A 21,895-nucleotide genomic window follows, 5' to 3' on the forward strand; every position below is an offset into this window, starting at 1 on the left:
TCAGCCATTTATTATGCACGATTATAGATGCCATTCATTTCAAACTTTTAGAATAGCCATCCACATAATGTTTATTGACGGTTTACAAATGATTTCTTAAAGGTTTACATATAATTTGGTAATCATTAACAAATGCCTAATATGATATATAGAAATGTATGATGTGTGCAACAATAAACTGTAAAAATACCATCAATTATAATATTACTCATAATTAGTAAACATTAACAGTAAAATAACTAACTCAAGTGTAATTAACAACTCAAGTTTAATCAGTTTACCATATATCAGTGATGGTTATTATTAAGTGTTATAGCTACTTTTACTTAAGTAAAACATATGAGTACTTCTTCCCCCACTGTATAAATGAAGTACCTTGGTCTCAAACCTTTGGTAAAACTCTTGGTTTAAAAGGGGGGTTCTTTGAATCCAACCTGGCAACCCCGAAGAAGGAAAATATGCCCACAGCAGACTAGAGACTACTTGGCATTAAAGACGGCTGGCGGTGGAAGCTGCGGTGATCCGTTTCCAGAATCTACTGTTCAGTTTTCTTGCCAACACAAGTACGTATTTAATAATGTTTATCTACTAATACATTGAGACAGTCACTAATCTAATAACTAATGATTTAGTATTAGTTTAGCTGTTTAACGTTAAAGTTGAGTAGCTAAGGGATGGCTAGCTTTAACGTTACAACAGAGCATTGAATAATAAAAGCAGTCTGCTAGCTGCGTACTAGCTAAGGCTGCATTCAAAGGTCCGTCCTTAAAGAAAGCGCTTATACTTTATGTTGCATTTATTAATTGTCAGTGTTGTTGTGAGAATTTAACGTTAATGGCAAATTACTGCGGTCACTAACCCAGAGCCCCGCAAAGCTAAGCACATAACGGTTGTTACTGCTAGCAAGCTAACATTACCTCCGGACTTCAGCCAAATAGCTATGTAAAATGAGAAATACTGAACGGGAGAGCCTGAAATTCACTTAGAAGTTAGCAATATATGTACAGGTTGGTTAAGCTGCAAAAAGAGATGTTTCATAAGGAACTGAATAGGGTTAGTTAGCTAACACGGAGTTGGATATTTTGATGGCTATTCTGGAAGCTAAAGTATTTATTTTTTCCTGAGATTGAGTGAAACTAGACATTAGGATATGTTTTTACAGCTATCTTGCAGTAAAATCGGGAGGCTGATTTGACTTCTGCAGCAAGCAGGATTGCACGGACATTGAATTACTATATTATTTAAGATGCTTATTATGTTATTCCATATGATAACACTACTGCACATTATACTATGTGTCATTCCCCTCACTATTTCACAATGTACCATATTATACTAAGTTAATATGTTTCATTGACCCTTTCAATATATTTTATATTGAGACTGCTGCTATTAATCACACAACTGTCACTTTAACACGTCATCTGTCTCCAAATGTTCTGTATAGTTTATAATTTCTACCATTTACTCTATTGTAGTTTATGTACCTCCTTATTTATTTCTGTTAGGCCTACTTTCTGTGCATATCTGTTTTAATGTATGGTGTTTCTGTTTTCTGCTGCAACAACCGCTGGGGATCATGAAGGTGTATCTTCTCTATCGTTTTACTGGGAAAGAAGCCCCTCTAGGTTTCTACACATCCACCTTTTAAATGTGCCACCTTCTTCATTTATCTAACAGCATTTTTTTTGTCTCATTTGAGTGCGGAGTTAGCACTTTTCCTGTGTTGCATCACAAGTGCACCTGGCTCTCCCTTGAAGATTCAAGCACCATCCCTCTTGATAAACATAATGCATCCTAGTGGTTGCCTGAGTGTCTGCTGCATTGTCACTTGTTGACTGTGCTGATGTGTAGTTTGACGTCCGTAGAGGTGTGGTGGAACCAGGACTGTTTGGCACGCAAAGTCCTAATCACCAGGGTGTGGGTTTGTTCAGCTTGTAAGTTTCCCTTTCTAGAGAACCAGAGTCAGAAAGAGAAACCTAAAAGTGGGGAAACAGCTGGCCCATAAAATGAATCCAGATTGCTGGAGGTCTGGTTGAAGCATTTTAAAGACTACAGGGGACATAATTGAAGCAGACTTGGACAGGGCAGCAGCAGTCAGCAGGAGATTTTAAGGTACCAGTAAAATATTGACTAATCAGCAGTGTGATGGCATCATTTCCAAGACGTTTTGGGACTTTCAGGTGTATTACTTTTCCGGCTATGGTTAAGTGCTGAAATGGCAACAGTTGTATTTTATTGAATTTTAGGTTGAAACATTTGCCTAAAACAAACTGTTCCTCTCTGTCTTATTAGTGTGACTGCTAGTCATCTTTCTCAGTTTCATTTGAATTTGCAGTTTGAGAGTTTCAGTTTAAAAAATTAAAATCCCATTGCAAGGCGAAACCGTGTCCAAAGGCACATAGTCAAAAACCATTTGTGCCATTGGTTATGAGTTTGGCTATGGAAAAAAAAAAAAAAAAAAAAAAAAAGGTTCTCTATCATGCCTATTAAAAGCATTTGTCTGTGTCAAATTCTTAGATACACATGCAAGACTGTGAATATTCTGCGTAGCCCCCACAATATTATCACCTGCCATTCCTACAGAGAACTGAGAAAAAGGAACTCCCCTTCAGATATGGGTTTCTCTGTAGTCTTAATAACTAAATTGCATGCAGTGTTTCTGCCAAGGACAAGATTAACTGCAGATTTTTTTGAGAATGCTCTGCCAGACAGACAATAACTTATTGAAATCTGTTTTTCATTTATATTTCATAGCCAGAGGAAATGGATTTCATTTGCATTCATATTTTCAGATGTTGCAAAAGTGGAGATTTGGTATCTGTTCGTTTCTGCTTCGTACAGCAGAGCAACAATTACTTGGATTTTTCTTTTCTTTTTTACATTCTAGTCCACGGCGCAAAACCATTTTCATTTGCTTTTCTCCCTTTGACCCCCCCTACAGATTTGGATCAACTTGGTAGAGAAACGAGAGGAAACCCCAAATCTTTTCCTAAATGGTGGAGGACTGATCGGAACCTCATTCGTCCAACTCTCCTGCCAGTTGGGAGCCTTGTTGGCATCTTGTCTAACAAGAAAAACTGTGGGAAAGTGGCCACTCTTGGAGCCCTTATTTGACCACCATCTTAAACACATTTGAAGCGTTAATACTGTCTTGAGGAAGTACGCAACCAAACATTTCCTGGATACTTCTGTGTGACAACATGGCAAAGAAAAACAGCCCAAAGGGTATGTATTGACTTTTTGACGTGTTTTAAAGAAATTAGAAAAATAAAAATCTATATTGTATGTATATTTATTTAGTGTGTACACACACACACACACACACACACACACACACACACAATATAGGCATTTGTGTTTTAATTAATGGCTTGAAGGTTTAAGTTGCAGGTAAATCATAGCTTAAGATAAAATAACAAATAAACCTGTGCATATCTGTTAATTAATATAGTCCTAAAATGAAAAGGGTGGTCTTACAGCTGGCAATACTTTTTTAAAGTGAATTTGAATAGCTGTTAAGGGAAATGCTGTGGACATTTACAGTGACATTAACCTACTTTCATGCACAAGAAAAACAACTTTTACAAGGCATTTTCTTTTTTTTCAAGAATGCTCTGCCAGCATTTTATTTTCCACCCCGTCTTGTCTTTAAATGGCCGTAGATTAACTGCGGACTTTACCCTGCCTTTTCATACTCGGCTGTAGGCTTTTATTTTTATTTTTTTTTAAAGACTATTTTTGGGGGCTTTTTCCCTTTATTCGATAGTGACAGTGGATAGACAGGAAAGGGGGAGAGAAAGAGAGGGGATGACACGCAGAAAAGGGTGAGCTAGAGGCCGCCCTCAGCTGTAAGCTTTTGTTTATCAATTTGATTTTATTCATGTAGATAAAAATGTCTGTCCAAGAGTCAGCATTTTATGAAGACAAATGGCTTTTCCATGCACAAATCTGCAATCGTAACATCATTTATAAACGTAGCCAACGAGTCTTTCTAGGAAATCTCTCTGAAGACGTCTAGTGGTTGTTTTGTAAATGGTGCTCTACAGTGGGTTGCAAATTGGACTCAAGGCCTGAACAGGTGATGGAGTTTGTTATATTTTTTTTCAGATACGTCAGGGGTGGTGTTTGACACTCGTTCAAAAATGGCCATGTCCCAGGGAGGAACAGCTGAGAGGATGAAAGAGAAGGTAAGAAGTATACACACTGCACATGCCTGCACAGAGAGACTGCAGGGTTTTCAGTGAATGGTTACATTTCAATGGCTCCTAATCTGCTCCCAAAGTCAAAAAATGCTGTGTCGTTGGAGTCGCTCCTAAGCTTTGACATTCAGTTTCATTAGTTCTGTACAGCAGTCTTAATGGGAGTTAATTTATCAGTGTAGTATTTAGATGTTCACGATGTGTAGTATTTTAGATATTCACTAGCTCAACAATAATTTTGCTTAAGGTAAATCATTATGTAATCTAATGACGAGCATTTTCCTCTTTAAAGCTGTTAATCTATAATGGAACTGCTTAAAGAAAATGGGGCTGCGTAATAAAATAAATAAATAAAACATTGTGTGGGGTTTCCATGCTTTAAAGCACATTTTGAGTTACACTGAACCTAAGTGGCAGTAAAAAAAAGTAGAGCCAAAACTACTAACAAATATGTTGGTTCTTTAAAACAAATAATAATAAAAATGAAATTGTTAATATCTGCGTTGGAGCTGGTGGTTTGTTTACACATAATATAAGAAAATATGAGGAATCATGAATGTTGAATCACATTGAGCTATTCAATATGAAAACCTGTTCTCCTCATACTTTTTCCTTTTTTTCTTTCTTTTTTTACAGATCAGTGCCGTCAGGGCAGTTGTGCCCAACAAAAGTAACAATGAGATAGTGCTGGTGTTGCAGCATTTCGAAAACTGTGTTGACAAGGCCGTTCAAGCTTTCTTAGAAGGTATGAAAATGTTGCTGCTTGACTTCAAAAATGTGAATTATGGGCCTCAAAGCTTGCTTAAAAAGAATGACCGTAGTTACATGATCTCCCCAAACAATTAGTAGTATTGCATGTTTTAGAACAATTATAAGTTTGCCTTAAAAAGTAGATAATCACACCACATGAGGAAAAGATTTAAGAGAACCTGTATGCTTGTATTATGTGATGCACCTTACCTGCCTACTTCTGCAAATACTCTGATCGTGTTACTGTAATTTCCAGCCCTACCTTGTTTACTGTGCTTAAGTCGGAGCTGGCATGCCGCCCACATTTCTTGTGCTTTATGTGACCTTGACAACCTTTATTTTCATGCATGCCATGCTTTGCATACAGAAGTCTGCTTGCGTCATTTGCATGACTTGCAGGCTTAAAATTAGAACAAGAGGGTTGTACCACATGCGTCAAACTGCTTTGTTCCTTATTGAGTGGCATCTTAACAACACCTCAGGGCATTCCGATATTGAGATGGGGTTTGAGTCTGTCATGCATCACCTTCGTCATTGTTTGATTTACAACGCAGGCAGTGCTGTTGAGATCCTGAAGGAGTGGAATGTCACCGGCAAAAAGAAGGTGAGAACCTGAAAGCCTGCATCTTGAATGCATTTTTGTTGAGTAAGCATACTCATGTCTGCCCTAGATTTGAAAGTATTTACTGTACTTATTAAAGTTAGATGTTCAAAGTGGCATTAATATCTCTTCATGTCCAGCCCAAGAAGAAAAAGAAGCCCAAGCCTCAGCCAGAGGCTTCAGCCGAGCCTGCTCCACCTGAGTCCACATCGCCTGAGGAGGGCAAGGATGAGGTCAACGGCTTTCATGCCAACGGATCAGTAATGGACGTAGAGTCACTTGATTCTCTGAGTGAACAGCTGGACTCTGCCTCCCTGGATGCAGCCGAGCTGGACTCTGAACCTGCTACATCCGAAACCACCGGTAATCTCAGCTCTTATAAATGATGAAGCCAAAAGAAGGCAGGGCTACGTCATGTCCCATTTTGACTATACGTCAAATGTTTCCTTCTCCTTCTTTATTTTTGTCAGAGTACATTGCTTCTCATTTTTTTGGCCCCCTAATATGACTTCTGATTTCCAACAGCAGAAGTTGAAGCTCGGCTCTGTTGAAAATGTTGCCTTTACTTTTAATATTTTTGTGACTGAAATTTGCTCAGAACCAGAGCTGAACAGGTGGCCTTATATAGCAGTTTGGGGCCGTCGATTATAATAAGAATCAAATATTCTTCAGTGAGGCCCAATGCTTTTCCATGTGGTTACTTTTAGTAACTGCATATATCAAATCCTGCCATTTTCTCTTTTGTTGCTGTATTTCAATGACTTATGTTGCACTTCGAGAATCTTAAAAGAAACGGCATAATACTCTGCTGCTGACCGACTTGTGGACTACTTTGGCTCATCTCTATTTTAAACAGTTATTTGGGGAAAGTTGGTTTATAAACTACTAATCCGTCTTCTCACAGGTGCAGAAGCAGAAAGTCAAGGTAGCGTTCCAAGTCCCCCCTTACAGCAAGGAGGGAGGAATCACCAGGGTCCCAGAGGCAACAAGAACCGACACAGGCCAGGCTCCAATTCACATCCACTCCCTTCCTCATTTCCACCCAACACTGATGAGCACGGATCGTCAGGAGTCAAGAAGATGGGTTAGACATCTTTATACCTCTTACCTTCCCAAAATGATCTGGTCCTGCATATGGTTTATCACAATACAATGATGCACAATGAGCTGTTACCAAGGCACGTGTTAAACCTAATCTGGGACAAAATGTGTCGTAGCACTTCTTTTTCAGCGTGTGCCTAAGTCATGTTTAATGTCCGCCCCTCAGCTCCCAACATTGACCGCTCTGTGAAGGACCTGCAGAGATGCACCGCCTCACTGACTCGCTACAGGATAGTGGTCAAGGAGGAGATGGACTCCTCAATCAAGAGGATGAAGCAGACGTTCGCTGAGCTCCAGAGCTCGTGAGTACACGTCTTTTTAAAATTTGCCTCTGGTCATCGCTGTAGCGCAGCGTATGAGCATCAGAACAGTGTGGAGAGCATTTGGACAATGAGCCGACCACAGGACGGGCATGCGCTCGTTGTCCTCTGCACACGGGCTGCATGATGGTTTGCATACATAGGTCACAAACAGTGTCACAGTCACACACACACACACACACACAATGCATGTTGCGCACACAGTGGCAGCTGCAGCCCAGATGTAAGCAACTGTGAGTTGGGGGGGGGGGGGGGGGGGAATATAGAGTGCAGTGGTGTGTATTGTTGAAGGGGGCATTTGTGGCAAACCTGATAGCGGAATGGTAAAGAGTGTTGAGTTTTGATAGAGTTGTCTTGCGAGCAATCCTGTATATAGTGTCACCATAATCTAACATGGGTAGAGCTGTGAACGTAGCAGTGCAGTCTGTGTACAGTTTATCTCTCGATGAATAAATGCTACAACCATGGACGTATTCTCATTCTAGTGACAAGCCACTCCTCCAAGTTTTGCTTTACTGATCTCTCCCTCTCTGCAACCAACAACCTCTGAGCTTTATGTAAGTAATTGTGTGACAATGTCCCCAATATGGAAATTACCATATGACGTCATTTGCAAGTGCTCTAAAAACCCAGTGGACAGAAACCCTGTTGAGCATGTTGAAAAGCGAGTCACAAACACTTGTAGGGCAGTTTCTACTGCAAGAAGCTTTTGAGGAACTCATGGCACTGAATTTACAGTAGTTCCTGTATCATAGTTCAAGGTGCTAAAAATGTTTTAGTACTTCTAATGTTCAGAAACTTGGGCACTATGACATGAAATACAACACATATTAATAATACTTTTGAATTTTTTTATAGTAAATTAAAACTATATTTTTGAGGAATGCATACGAATGCAGACTTCTCTCTTTAAGCTTGTGTTTTTCTGAGGCTAAATTAAGGTTTTGGAGTCGAGTCCCCTCATCCTGCTGACTTATCATGGCCTAAATTGATTATTACAGCCAAGAAGAGGTGAACCCTGATTTTCTCTTACATATGCTAGTAGTTATTTATTTATGAAGTGTGTAAGCAACAATGAGTGATGGCCAGCCCTGATTACTAATGATTAAAGAATGTACAAAAATTCCTGAGCTTAGTTCCTCCTGCTCAGTAGATTCCGGAACTGTTTGGTTGAAAAAGTTTTCTTTAGGTCATGTTGCTTGTTTACTAAAGCGTTGTGGATGTCGTTGCATTTTTATAGGTTTTGCTGTTACATCAGTGTGTAAAAGGGCATTTTTCTTACCTTTGTCCTACTTGATGACACTGGGACGGTTGCTTTGCATAATAGGTAACAGACATTGGATGGATAGATATGTTGAACCTCCAGTACCTTTTTTATGAAGCCTCTGATGTGACAAGTCAAATAGTATAGACTAACTACAGTGTAGGGTAGTATTACAACTATTATAACCATTAATATAAAACTGAAGAAATACTGTTGTCATTTGTGTTGTCATTTTGTTTTAAGCTTTAAGCAGTCACTTCTAAGCCAGCACAGTGCAAGGGGCAGGCTCCATCCACAGCTTGTTCTGTGATTAGCTTATACACTTCATAGATAACTACTAGCATACGCAACAGAAAATCAGGGTTCACCTCTTCTTGGCTGTAATTATCCATGATAAGTCAGCAGGACGAGATGACTCGACTCCAAAGCCTTAATTTAGCCTCAGAAAAACACAAGCTTAAAGAGAGAAGTCTGCATTCGTATGCATTACTTAAAATAAAAAAAAATATAATATATATATAGTTTTAATCAACTATAAAATTTCCTAAGTATTATGTGTTGTATTTCATGTCATAGAGAGATACTTCATCATTCTCTCCGAAAAGCACTTTTGCACTGGTTTCTTCTTTTAGTTTGTATTCAACATAACACGTCATTATCTCAATGAATTGTACTGAAACAAATGTAAATGTGACAAAATAAGGAAATTTCTATTTTGGCCAGTAAAAAAGAAAAAGCTTGGATCCACCAGTCCTTTTGGCCAGTGATTTTAAAAAAAGTGAATTTTGGACATAGCTGGTGGGTATCTGCTGTCCAGAGGCTTCATAAAGGCTGCGCCAGAGGTAGAGAGAGATCATGGCTGATAAAAGCTCAACATGCTTTAACTAGGTCAAATAATGTGTCATCCCACCGTTTAAAGTGTTTCTACCAAGCCTCCCAAGAACCACTGTGGACTGTGAGGGGATTTTGGTGTAGTGGCCACAGTTGGTAGCAGGATCATGTTACACACACACACACTTTCCTAAAATGCTCCCCCCCCCTCCCAACATTACAAAAAGAAGTGAATTTTCTGAGTGGTCTTTGTATAATCAGAATTTGATTAAAAAAAAATTAAGTCCAAAATTAATCAAGTCTTAATCAAGCTGTACAGGTCTGAGGAAGTGTGAAAAAGTTTTTGGCGTCCAGTGAACAGCTTTTATTGGTATAAATGGGGTGCTATCCTGAAACACCAGTATCCGCACTAGGATCAGTTCTCTTAATAGATGCATGGTTTATATCTGTTCTTAATTGCCACACTCGAGGGTGGGGCGAAAAGTATTGAGCCATTATTGTAGCAAAGTGATTTGCAAATATGTGTGGAGAGTTGTGCTACTGTATCTCAGTCTGTGTGCAACTGTACCTCAATCCGTGTGCGCGTAATCCGATTTGAAAATGTGTAGAGAAAACTAGGGCTTTTTCACCGGTCCACGATGCTACCGCCACCTGGAGGTATGTAGGCTGCATTGAGGCACAGTGCGAGCAGAGCGGTACAGACAAATCTTCACACACATTTGCAGATTTCTGTCACGGTAGAAGTGTAACTAAAGTCACGTGTAAAAAGACAATTAACACGCCTGCTGAATTGTATGACTTGTCTGTATTTCCAGCTCTTTGAGCAAAATACTTTATATATATATATATATATATATATATATATATATATATATATATATATATATATATATATATATATATATATATATACACACACACACACACACACACATTTACAGATGTATGAATTCATTTGTCAACGCATTCACAGATCTATGCACACATTTACCGATTTGTCTACACATTTACAAATCTAAATACGGATGTGGAGATTTTGTTTAGACGTATACAAATCTGATTATGTACGCACAGATTCTGAATACACATTTGCCGATTCCTGTATACTTTCACAAATCTCAGTACGCATTTAAAGATTTACAAATCTGCGCACACACGGATTGAGATACGGTTGCACAACACTCCACATAGAGGAGCCTTCTTCTGGCTGCATTACATGATCAAAAACCGTAAGAAATTAGGATAATCAAAGCCATTCATGGTGTTTGACTTGTTTGTACACGCAAGAAAGAACGGATGTTTGTGTAAAGAATTCGGTGGAGCCTGAGGGAGAAGGTCAATACCTGCATACCATCACCTCTGCACACCTGGCCAATTGGTGTATAAATAGGTGTGGTTGTCATATTGTCTTATTTTGGAAAAATGTCAGATGCAAACCCCTGAATGCCACGGTCGAATGGGCTCAGCTTTTTGTATCTTTTTAGCTGCTGAGAAATCAAATTGGTATGATAACAATAATTCACTCAAGGTTATGATTTATCATTTGATAATGGCACTCATATGCTGATCTATGCCACCAGGGAGAGCTGCAGTATACTTTACTGCTAATATCACACAGTATAGAACTTCCTTTCATATATTAATAACTAACTGTTGAATTGTGTTGCACTTGGCTGTTTTGCATTGTTATTCACTGACCCTGCTGTATTTCTGATGTTTTGTGGTAATTGGAAATTCAGCTCAAAGTTAGCGTTCATAATATTTCTTATCTCGGAGTGATTCATGAAAAATGACCCCCTCCTCTCTTTTTTTTTTTCTAGTTTAATGGACCGAGAAGTGACTCTACTGGGAGAGATGGACAAAGTGAAAGCAGAGGCCAGTAAGTACTGTATTTTTTAACTATGTAGACTAAACCAAAACTTAGCTTGTCAATTACCACCCCGGAGCTGTTAGTATTCTTCGCATATAATTATGACCTGACTCAAGGGCCTGGAGAATATGACCTGAATCACTTCCGGAGAGGTAGGAAAAGGGATAGCTGTGTCCCAGTTTCTACAGAACTGCTGTGGTGCCCCCAGGGTGCTGATATACCGTGTGTGTGCGTGTGTGTCAGTCATGACAGAGCAAGTCAAGACTGCATATTTGTACAAGTAGGCCATTCTATCTTCTTCTGTCCAGTGTATAGTGCTGTGTGTTCCAGGCCTGGACAAAGTGAATAGTGTCAGGTGTTGAGGGAGACTCAATGCTGTCTTTGTACAAGGTGATTGGGGAATTGAGAGGAAAGCGAAGAAACTAGTATTTCTAAGCCAGGTTTCCTCAAAATGTACCTGCTACCTACCCCCTTCCTGTGTTAGACTTGTGTTTAACTGATGCATTTCTTTTATAACATTTTGATCTCCTGCAGGAAAAGATATAACTGATAAATGTATAATGTAGATATAGAAATGGCAAAAATCAAAGAATCCAAACCCAAAAAAAAGGATGTTTTCAGTGTTGATTAGTGCAGTCCATTCCTTATTGATCCGTACTGTAGGTACCAGTGTTACCAAGTAAGAGTACTGTAGCTGCTACTATCGATTATTTTAATTATTGATTAATCTGCAAATAATTATTTTAATTATTGATTAATCTGCAAATAATATCTCATTTTATCAATTAATAATTTGGTCTATAAAGTAATGATAATACGTTTAATTTAAAGCTGTGGTAGGCACTTTATTTTTGGTGTCGTTGAGCAAAACTTTCATAATAATCGTTCAGCATATTGTAATTCAAGTAGTCTGAGAGAAAACTGGCCTTCTGCACCTTCTTTTGACTCCGTATTCAGGCTTTAGATAATCTAGCCTGACAAGAGACTTTGGCCAATCACAGGTCTTCTTTTCAGAGAGAGAGAGAGAGAGAGAGAGACTTTTGGCTGTTCTGTGCATGCATTGCCTATGACAAAGAGAGGAGAGGAAGTGCTGCAGAAAGTGGTCTCACTCTACTTCAAATTCTGGCTTTTTTTTGTTGCATTGTACCCACTGCAGCTTTAATATAGCACCTTTTACAGAACAAGTCCCAAAGTGCTTCACAAGAGTAAAATTGTTAAAATTAACACACAAAAAACTTAAACAGCAATAAAAACAGTAAAATAAAACTTAAAAACAAACAAATTACAAACATGAGACAAAGGCCATTTTAAAGAAGTGAGTCTTGAGCTGCTTTTTAAAAGTGTCAACAGAGACCACAGAACGTAAGACAATAGGAAGGGGCGTTCCACAGTGTCGCTATTTAAAGGGGTGATAGAATGCAAAACCGAGTTTACCTTGTCATAGTTGAATTACGACAGTTAGGTGGGTAAAAAGGACATACAGAGAACCTCAAAGTCCCATTGACACCTCTTTCCTCTGCAAATCTCACAATTTGAAACTGCTGCTGAAAACGGGTGAATCTCAACAAAGCTAAAAGTTGACGTCAACTCCTCAACCTTATTTGGCTCTATCTTTGTAACGCCCCAAAATTTACATAGGCCACTGACTGATCTGGGACCAGTTTGTCTTGTGAATCTAGGTCTCGCAGATCTCAGAAATTTTATATATTGTTTGTCTGCTATTTCAGCACTAAATTCACTTCTGAGACTTTTTTTTATGCGAGAAATCAACTATGTAGAGTTCAAATATGGGCCGTTTTACGAAAATTGATGGCTAATTGCAAATTCTGTTCGACTGTGTGTCGGAGTTCAGGAGGCTAACATGACAGCGGCCTGTCCTTTCCTCAGCTCAGGGCTCGGTAGTCCAGTAACCCAGAAACGGTGACTTTGCCCTGGGTATGGATCGCAGTGGGCTGCCGCTGTCTCGTCAGACTGTCTGGAGCTTCTGAAGTCCGACACGTCTTACCAAATTTGCAATTAGCCATACATTTTCGTAAAACGGCCCATATTTGAGCTTTATATAGTTGATTTCTCGCATAAAAAAGTCTCAGAAGTGAATTTAGTAACGAAATAGCAGACAAACAATGTATAACGTTGCAGTGTCTGAAATATGAGACCTGCTGTCTCTTTTCCACTGTATGTGTATGTGCTTCGCTCAACCAATCAGCGCGCAGCTCATCTAAATATTCATGAGCATACCATATTTGGAAGAAAAGCTCTCGTTCCAAATAGAGCCATTCCACAGGGATGCATTAGGCCCCATAGAATAACACCTGGGCCATTTTCAGCCCAATCAATGTTACATACCCTATTAGGAGACCTTAAGGAACAGTGTGAAATACCCTATATAATCATTCTATCACCCCTTTTAAAGGCATGGTCCATGGATGTATTAAGCCCAGTTCAGACCAAAGATTCGTGACTAGACGAGTTGAAACTTGCAACTTCTTGCAACGAGCTGGTCTGCAGCGTTCTGAAACCTGCCAGCTCACACCAATGTGATGAGACCAGACGGTGTATCATCTCCATAGCAATGCCTCTTTGTACTTCTGTTCTAACTTCTGACTTTTAGGCTTTTTTTGTAGCTGGATATGTTTATTTATTTCGTCTAAATATGAATATGGATAACGTTAGTGATATTGAGATGCTTGCTACAGTTGCATTTCTAGTGATGAATCGGCGAAAACTCGTTTTTTGTTTCTCTGATTCATGCTCTCTGATTCATTTGTTCGAACGCTGCTGGGCGCTCTCTCTCTCTTCAGTCATTCTCTATCTCGCTTGACCATATAACGTTACCGTGCTTTCAGGCGGTCGTTGAGGCTCCGTCTAAAACTCTGCCATTTAGACCAGCTGTTTGTAACATAAAAATAAAATGGATTATGGATCATTTTATGCCTATAGTTTATAGCTGACTTTACCAGCTGACTTCTCTATTGGCTGTTGAAACAGGTGACGTTCTAAAACCAGCCTCTGGAGACTCGACCAGCCGAGTCGCAGCGAAACCATCAGCTGTCCTGAGTCGAGCTGAGACGGGCCGGTTCAGACCGCTGCATCTTTTCCTTGCAACATTCTAAAACGGTTTTGTCGTGTCGCAAATCTTTGGTCTGAACTGGGCTTTAGAGAACATGGTCACCTTTAGTTTTAGTCGAGAATGATCATCTCTAGCTCAGATTGTGATACTGCAGACCTGGGTTTGGGAACGTTTCTTAATTGGAAGAAACATGTAAAGGTTAATGATTTGATATGTTGATCAAAATACATAGCATGATCAAATATAACAGTGAGACTTCTGCGTGAATGTCAGAAAATAGTGAAAAAATGCCCATCACATGTTCATCATCAGTGGTGGAAAGTAACTACATTTACTCAAGTACTGTACTCGAGTACAGTGAATTATTATTTGGATGCTAAGCTTCCAGTTTCTTTTACCAGTGACTTATCTTACTCTTATTGAACTGTTGCTCAGAGGTGTCTTTGTCTCTTTCTGTCCTTTTCACTTATGAAAAGGGAACTATTGTACAGCATTTGTTCTCTATTTACAAAAAACCCCTTCATGCTAAATAACATATTTGTATAGAGGACTTTCTACAACCTAAAAACATGAAAGACTATTAAAAAGTATACGTAGAGTTGTCCTCTCAGCCGTCCGACTTGACTCAATCAAGCTTTTGTGGCAGGGGATTCCAAACTTTTGAACGGCAGTGTACATGGTATCTTGATGTGCAAATAGCTTTATCTTTGACCCTTGTTTTACCTTTTTTAGATGCTGAGTCAACTGTACTTTGAACTTGTCATATCAAAAGAGTACAGCTGAGTTCTGACAGGGAAAATGAAACTTACTGGTACTGCAGGGAAAATCAGTAGTACAGAAACAGATGGGGGGAAAAATAGAATTATAATAATCTGCAGCTTTTAAAAACAATTGATTAATCATTTAAGTCACTTTTCAAAGATAATACCAAATATTCTCTAAAGCCAGTTCTCAGTTTGCTGTTTTTCTCTTTATGTGACAAAAAAGTAAATTTAAGTTTTGGACTATTTTTCGGACAAAAGAAGACATTTGAAGGCACCACCTCGGGCTTCAGGAAACTGCGAATGACATTTCCTAGACCAACCGATTAATTGAGAAAATAGCTAGCAGGTTAATCGCTAATGAAAATAATCAAGATTGCTGGCAGGCATGTGGAAGACATGGCACATGAAGATATTTCATTATTACATAGAGCCCCTTAATTGGACATAATCTGTCCGAATTTGTATTCCACTCTGAAGCAGAGACACCATGCGCAAGAAAGATGGAAGGTCTTCTTGTTGGTTTCATAAAACCGTGTTCACCTTTTGTGAGCATCTGTTAAAGATCACATTTGTTGTGTTTCAGTGGGGATTTTGGACTCCCGGCAGAAGAGAGCGGAGGAGCTCCGACGGCTGACCGACCAGTCAGCATCCATGTCTGAGGAGCAGCTGACTGAACTGCGTGCAGACATCAAGGTATTTTTTTTTTTTTTTTTTTTTTTTTTTTTTTTACAACACAGCCGCTCTGTTTCTTTCTCGCAATGTTTGACTCGCAGCCAACTACATGTGAAACGGGTGTTGATTGTCGAGCCCACAATTGAAAGCAAATTAAAAAGCTAATTTGTAGCAGTGTTGTTGTATTTTTCAAGGTGAATTACGAGCAGAAAACTAATTGAATTTAAAATGCATTTTAGCTGCATTTTTGGCATGCTTGTATAATATAATTCGTTGTCTCTTCTTTTTTTTATTGCAGCACTTTGTGAGTGAGCGTAAATATGACGAGGACCTTGGGAAAGCTGTAAGATTTACATTTGATCTTGAACCGCTGAAGGCGAGCATCTTAGGGTTTGGATCAGGTAAAGTATGATTTTCATCCGTTTATCTTACCTTTTTTTCATGGGTTCAAAGTGAAAACTTCTGGAAAAATACTCCTCATCTCTATTTATTAATCTTGAATGATGCAATACACCTTCCCCACAAATCACTGAAGCAAGCTTTTCAGCTGCTCAGTTTCAGCATTTTATAAGCTCATGTCCACAATTGGTCAGCAGACTGGAAGTACACTCACAGTGGCTTATAAACTAATGTCAGAACGAGACCAAAATGTTAGCTAAAGCTGAAAATACAAAAAGACACATAAAACACTTTTTTTTTTTTTTTTTTTTTCCCTTAAGAAACCTTTTGTTTAATTTTTTTAAATGCTTAATCTTCTCAAATGCGTCAGCGTTGGTTTAGCTGCCAGCTCTCAGTGGTTAAACGTTTCCCACCACAACAGAAGATCATAAGAATCCAAACTTAAAACATTTAGGGTTGATGTATTAATAGTACAATTTGATATTACATTTGTGCAGGCATCTAGGGTTTATTTTTGGCACCTAAAATAATTTAAAAAACATGTCAAGCATGGACACACAAAATATTGTCCACGGAATTATTAATATTCTCAGCAATGTTTCAGTCCGACTGATCTTCCTCTGGGTTGCATATAAAAATGTGTCATGAAGTAATACGGCAATCATGTGGTTTTTTTTTAGAGAAAGCCAGTTAATCACTGTTGTTACTGTGGAACACAAACAAATGTACAATTGATACAACTGCAGCAGGGATCTGTCTCATAAAGTAGGATTAAGTTGTCAGGTGCTTCTCAGACCGAGGACCGTAAACTTCAAGTTAAAAACGGGAGCACACTGATTCATTTGCAGCCTTTTAATAGAGCAAACGGTTCTGTTTCCACCTTTTTGTCCTTGGACCACATATCATACATAGTTCATTGCATGTCACACTTTGACCAAACCTTTATTACACTGTTCTCATACAATCTGGGCCCTATCTTGCACCCAGCGCGGCGCAAAGCCCGACGCTTGTGTCTTTGCTAGTTTAAGAATGACGCAGTTGTCAATTTCCCGTCCAGCGCCCGCGTCGTTTAAATAGCAAATGCACTTGCGGCCATCTGTGCGCCCATGGGCGTGCTGGTCTTACAGGGAGGTGTGTTCAGGTGCATTCTTGGCGTATTGCTATCTTGAGGCAGCGGGAAGTGATTGCACCATTGACCAACAAAAACCTGGTCCAAATTCAATAACGTAGCATTTCATTGTTATTTTAACAGCCCATAACATTAGTAAAATGTGCCTAGGCTTGTGCACAGCGCGCGCACACTATGCTTGTTACACACACAGGGAAGCGCAGCAGCACACAAACATGCAAAAGATTACAAATAAAAATATTACGGTGCAAATCCTCCATCATAAATAGCAATGCACAAACGCGCCTGGCTTTTAAAGGGAATGGGAGATGGCACTCTGATTGGTTTATTGCATGTTACGCCCAAAACACACCTCTGAATTAATGAAGACACTGAAGTACAACCCTTTTGAAACATGCGCCCGCCGCACGGACCCTTTTTTTCCTCCGTCAAACTAGCAAAAGTGGATTTGCACACGCCCTAAACGCACCTGCGCCAGACGCTTTACATCGTGCGCTTAGATCATTAATATATGACCGTCTCATACTGTAGTATCAGTTTTGAGTCATTTCAGATGTCATTTCATTCTGCTTCATTTCATAAATGTTGACGCAGCGTGTCTTTCGTCGCTGCAAGATTTCTTGGACAAAAGTTGAGTGTAAACCCAGCTTGTACTGTTAGTGATTGACCTTGTTTCTTTTACAGTTTACCATCCGCATACAGGCTACTCCCACCGGTCCCGCTGTAGCTCCACGTCCTCTTCTGTCGCCAGCCCGAGCCAGCTGGAAACGCCCCCTCCCACCCAGACCCAAAGCACCCCCAGTGAACACCGCCCTCCACCAAACAAACAGGTCAGCTGCGAAAGCAATTGTGTCTTCATTCAGACCACAAAGAAGTTGACTTTTACCTCACTGACTTTCACTTCTCGTCTCAGATTTTCCAAGGCAACAGGCGTACTTTCCAGGGACAAGGGTATCATTCGGGTGCTCAGAGGTATAACGGCGCTTCCTACCATGACCGGAACGCCGCTCGTGCTAACCACCGCTACCAGAGTGACAGTGGCTCTTCTGGTCCTTCGCAGCACTCCCACAGCTCCAGAGGTCCCCAGCATTTCTCCACGTCCTCCTACAACCCAGACCGACCCTCTCATAACGGGCTGCCCCAAAGGCCTCCGCGGACGCAATGCCCCTGACATTGGAAACCCCGTGCTTAATCAAACCCATCTACTAACCCTTGCACTCGTTTCCCTATAGCCTCCCCATGCCTTCTACACTCTTCCCCTCTACTTAACTCCTTTCAATGAAGAATAGAATACAAGTTTACATATTTCTGTGAGTCGAGCTGTAGTGCCACCTCTCTACATCAAACTTGAAACGCTTTCACTGTCCTGTAATCGCTCGTCCTTTTTGCATTTCTTCCATCCTGGTTAAGGTAACCGCTTCTATCTTTAGGCTCCCTTTGAGAGATCTCATTGCTATGCTATTGCCAGTCTCTGTTATTATTTTCTACATTTAAGCTGTCTGCCAGAGACCACCATGATTACCTGAAACAATTTGTGCACTATTGAAGTTGAGCTCTTAGTTCTATTTCTATTTTTGCGGTGGCTTATTTCAGCTCTCTGATTTGCACGTCAGATCTTTTTTTTTTTTTTTTTCCTTCTCGTCTCCCAGAACCATTTCAATGCCTTCGCCGTGGAAAGCGTAGTGTAAGTGCAAAAGCAGCTCTAGCATTTACAGAGATTTTTGTCATCATGAGAGTAGACCTGCAATCAACACTACAGACTATCATTAATCTTTACAATGTAAAAAAAAAAAAAAAAAGAAATGAAGCATATCAAAACTGTAATCCACAGCTTTTCGTATGGCTGCTACAAACCATAGGGGACTTGTTAACACTAGGACTTAGATGTGTTTGAGAGTAACTCTGTGAACAGAGAGGTTGCCGCCTTAAAGGAATAGTTTGACATTTGAGAAATGGCTCGTTCCCTAACTTTCCAAGAGTTTGGATACGAAGATGGATACCGCCCTCGTGTCTGTACGATAAATATTTCAACAGCAGCCAGTTAGCTTAGCACAAAGACTGGAAGCGGGTGCAAACCGCTTTTGTTACCTGACTTAATGTCACAAAATCGGCCTACCAGCACCTAAAGTTCAATAATTAACACTTTCTATTCTATGTTTGTTTATTTTTTTTTTTTTTTTTTTACAAAAACTGAAGTGTAAAAACTACAAGTTGTGGTTTTTACGGGGGGGGGCTGGGGCTATGTGCCAGGCAGGCAGAGCAAAGCCAGCTGTTTCCCTTGTTTCCAGTCTTTATGCTAAGCTATGCTATGCTAAGCGGCTGCTGGCTATAGCTTCATATTTTACCGTGCAGACGTGACAGTGGTATCAATCTTCTCATCTAACTCTCTGCAAGAAAACAAAGATGCACATTTCTCAAAATGTGGAGCTTTTCCTTTAAATATTGCCTAGGACAGTGATGCGTCGCCCTCCCACTGGCCAACGGTTATCGTGTGTGCTGTCGTTGGCTTGCTGTCCGTTATTTTGTAACAAAGAGAGGGCTCATTACCTTTTTTTTTGGTAGAATACTGTTCAATGATATGTCAAAACTCACAACAAAGGAAACTGTCTACATGCTCTTCTATATTTAGTCCTTGACAATTATTCAAATGGATTTTCTTCCACACACAGTTTCTCCTTTTGTGTTGTTGCATTGTTATATGCACATGGACGGCATATTAATGACATGCTTGCCTTTAGTCACAGAGAGACTTCACATTTGCCTTCCTAGAGACATAGATGTCTGCATCATGACGGCTTTCTAAACCGATGGTACTCGTAGAGCAGATGATTTATAATTATATGTGTGAGAATAAGATCTTTTCTTCCCCTTTTTTTATATTCTCAATGTATCCCATCCATGAGCGTAAAACTGATCAAACCGATGAATGAATTAGAAGGTTGTATTGAACTCCAAAAAAACTTTCTACGGCTGCCAAGTAGATGCTTTAAGGCTGCTTGTCGTTAGGGTTATGTCTCATCGTAGTGTCCATGGCTTCTAACAGAAAGCTGGTGCGTACCTCAGTGCTGATGATATGACATGGCCTGTCTTCTGGCAGTGGGCTCTTATTTAAGGGACAGGGACCCCTGGTGATGCCTCTTCTTGTAGTTATGTACATACAGCATGTGAAGCTGCAAGGCTGTAATGTAAGACTGGTTGTTACATAATTGCTGCATTTTTTTCTCCATAATGTGGTCTTCCTTTGAGCAGACTTGAAAAACATGAATTTATAATATGTTCCCCCCCCCCCCCCCCACACACACATTTTTTGTTTCCTTGTGGGTTTTCATATGATGGGGAGATTTTTCTTCTTATTTGAGAGATTCAAAAAAACCCCAGTAATTATTAGTTAATACTGTGGAGAGAAGAGCGTTAACTTGTTTGCAGTCTTGGGTGAATATGTGCTATAATGACACGTTTGGACTTGGGTGAATATGTGCTATAATGACACGTTTGGACTAAGGGGAATAGTTTGACATTTTGGGAAATAACGCGTATTCTCTTACAGTTTGAAAACGCTTCCGACAAAGCATAAATCTCATTTTTTGTGTCGCTTGTAGAAGTTTGTTTTCGAGCATTGTTCTTTGGGCTCGCCCACTACACCTGCGGTTCTCTTCGTCAGTAGTTGCAGATGGGTTTTTTGTTTTGTTTTCATTTACTCCAGTATATCTCTGGGCTGGATTTGTTCAATCATGACTCAAAGAGAGTAGATTGTGTCTGCCTCACTTTAACCACTTTTTTTGTTTTTACATTCCAAACTGTAGGAATATTAGGTTATCGCCAAAGAAATAATTTCGTCCTGTTTTTTTGTTTTTGTTTTTTTGCTCGGCCTGTAAAGAATTCCAAAGGGGATATATCCAACACTTCACCTTTTCTTCCTATACTACTTTATTTTCTGATTCCTTACTGTATATACATATATGTAGCTATATAATTTTGTGCTCACATGGGGCATTTTGTATGTGATATTCATATTAGGCATAATGGAGGTTAGACATTTAGTTAATTCATTCTTCCAGTAGACCTTGTGTCCTCCTTCTCAAGACAACCTTTCTGAGACAACTGTTTACTCAAGTGCCTTTTCTTGTCTCCCACTGATTCATTGACGTCCCCTCCACCAGAGTATGGACCAAAGACATCGACCGTCCCCAACACCCCCTCCTCTCTTTCTCCCCACTCACTGAATTGCACACTTTTTATTTACTACGAATAAACAGTTTGCAATACTGACTGTGTGTGTGGTTTTTTTTTTTTTTTTTTTTATAGCTATACTCTCATGTAATGGTCTATATGTCAGGAAGCAAACCAGGAGCTGAAGCAGAGGTTACAATGAGGTTTTACACTTATGTTTAACAAAGTAAACAATAGTGGGATATGGAGGTATACAGCCGCAGTAATTTATCAACATAATTCCTGCTTGTGTGCTGCAAGTGACTGTTCACTTTGAGTTTTAATTGTTATATTAAATGCATTAACGAGAATAAACTAGAACAATCTGAACTATTGAAACAGCCAGCAGAGGGCACCATTACTCCTAGAAAAATGTTTTTATGTGATTTTGTGATTTATTTATTTTTTAGAGAGGTTTGGTGGAGGACCTCATCCATCAGCAATGGTGAAAACTATTCATATCTTTCTCATAACCAATACAACAATGTAGTGTATGTTTACTTGTACTCCATTACAAGTACAAGTCTGCAAGCAAAAGGGCAGACGTATTTAAAGTACTCGTGCAAAAAAAAAAAAAAAATGGCAGCTGGGATTGATGGATTACATAATTGTTAATACGGATGCATAAGCAGCATTTTGCAGTTGTAGCTGGTCTATGCACTTTATATAGAGTTTGGTAGTTTAGTCCAATGGCCTATGTCAAATCATCTGAA

At 39.5% G+C, this 21,895-nt stretch overlaps 1 protein-coding gene across 2 annotated transcripts; it reads left to right on the top strand.

Moving 5' to 3' along the window:
- Nucleotides 1–419: 419 nt before the first annotated feature.
- spats2 (spermatogenesis associated serine rich 2) lies at nucleotides 420–21,242 on the top strand. 2 transcript variants are annotated; one of them, XM_031290155.2, is made up of 13 exons: nucleotides 420–563; nucleotides 2,945–3,228; nucleotides 4,111–4,190; nucleotides 4,839–4,947; nucleotides 5,507–5,556; nucleotides 5,694–5,916; nucleotides 6,458–6,637; nucleotides 6,821–6,956; nucleotides 10,890–10,948; nucleotides 15,357–15,466; nucleotides 15,744–15,846; nucleotides 17,658–17,803; nucleotides 17,887–21,242. In XM_031290155.2, exons 2-13 carry the CDS (start codon nucleotides 3,204–3,206, stop codon nucleotides 18,142–18,144), a joined length of 1,479 nt encoding a protein of 492 aa, XP_031146015.1. In that variant the 5' UTR covers nucleotides 420–563; nucleotides 2,945–3,203; the 3' UTR covers nucleotides 18,145–21,242. The 2 variants fall into 2 exon arrangements, with proteins under 2 accessions (XP_031146015.1, XP_031146017.1); XM_031290157.2 differs by lacking the exon at nucleotides 420–563 and adding an exon at nucleotides 1,949–2,115.
- The last annotated feature ends 653 nt before the right edge of the window (nucleotides 21,243–21,895 follow it).

This window comes from Sander lucioperca, chromosome 12 (genome assembly GCF_008315115.2).
Source record: "Sander lucioperca isolate FBNREF2018 chromosome 12, SLUC_FBN_1.2, whole genome shotgun sequence".
Classification (NCBI taxonomy): Eukaryota; Metazoa; Chordata; class Actinopteri; order Perciformes; family Percidae; genus Sander; species Sander lucioperca.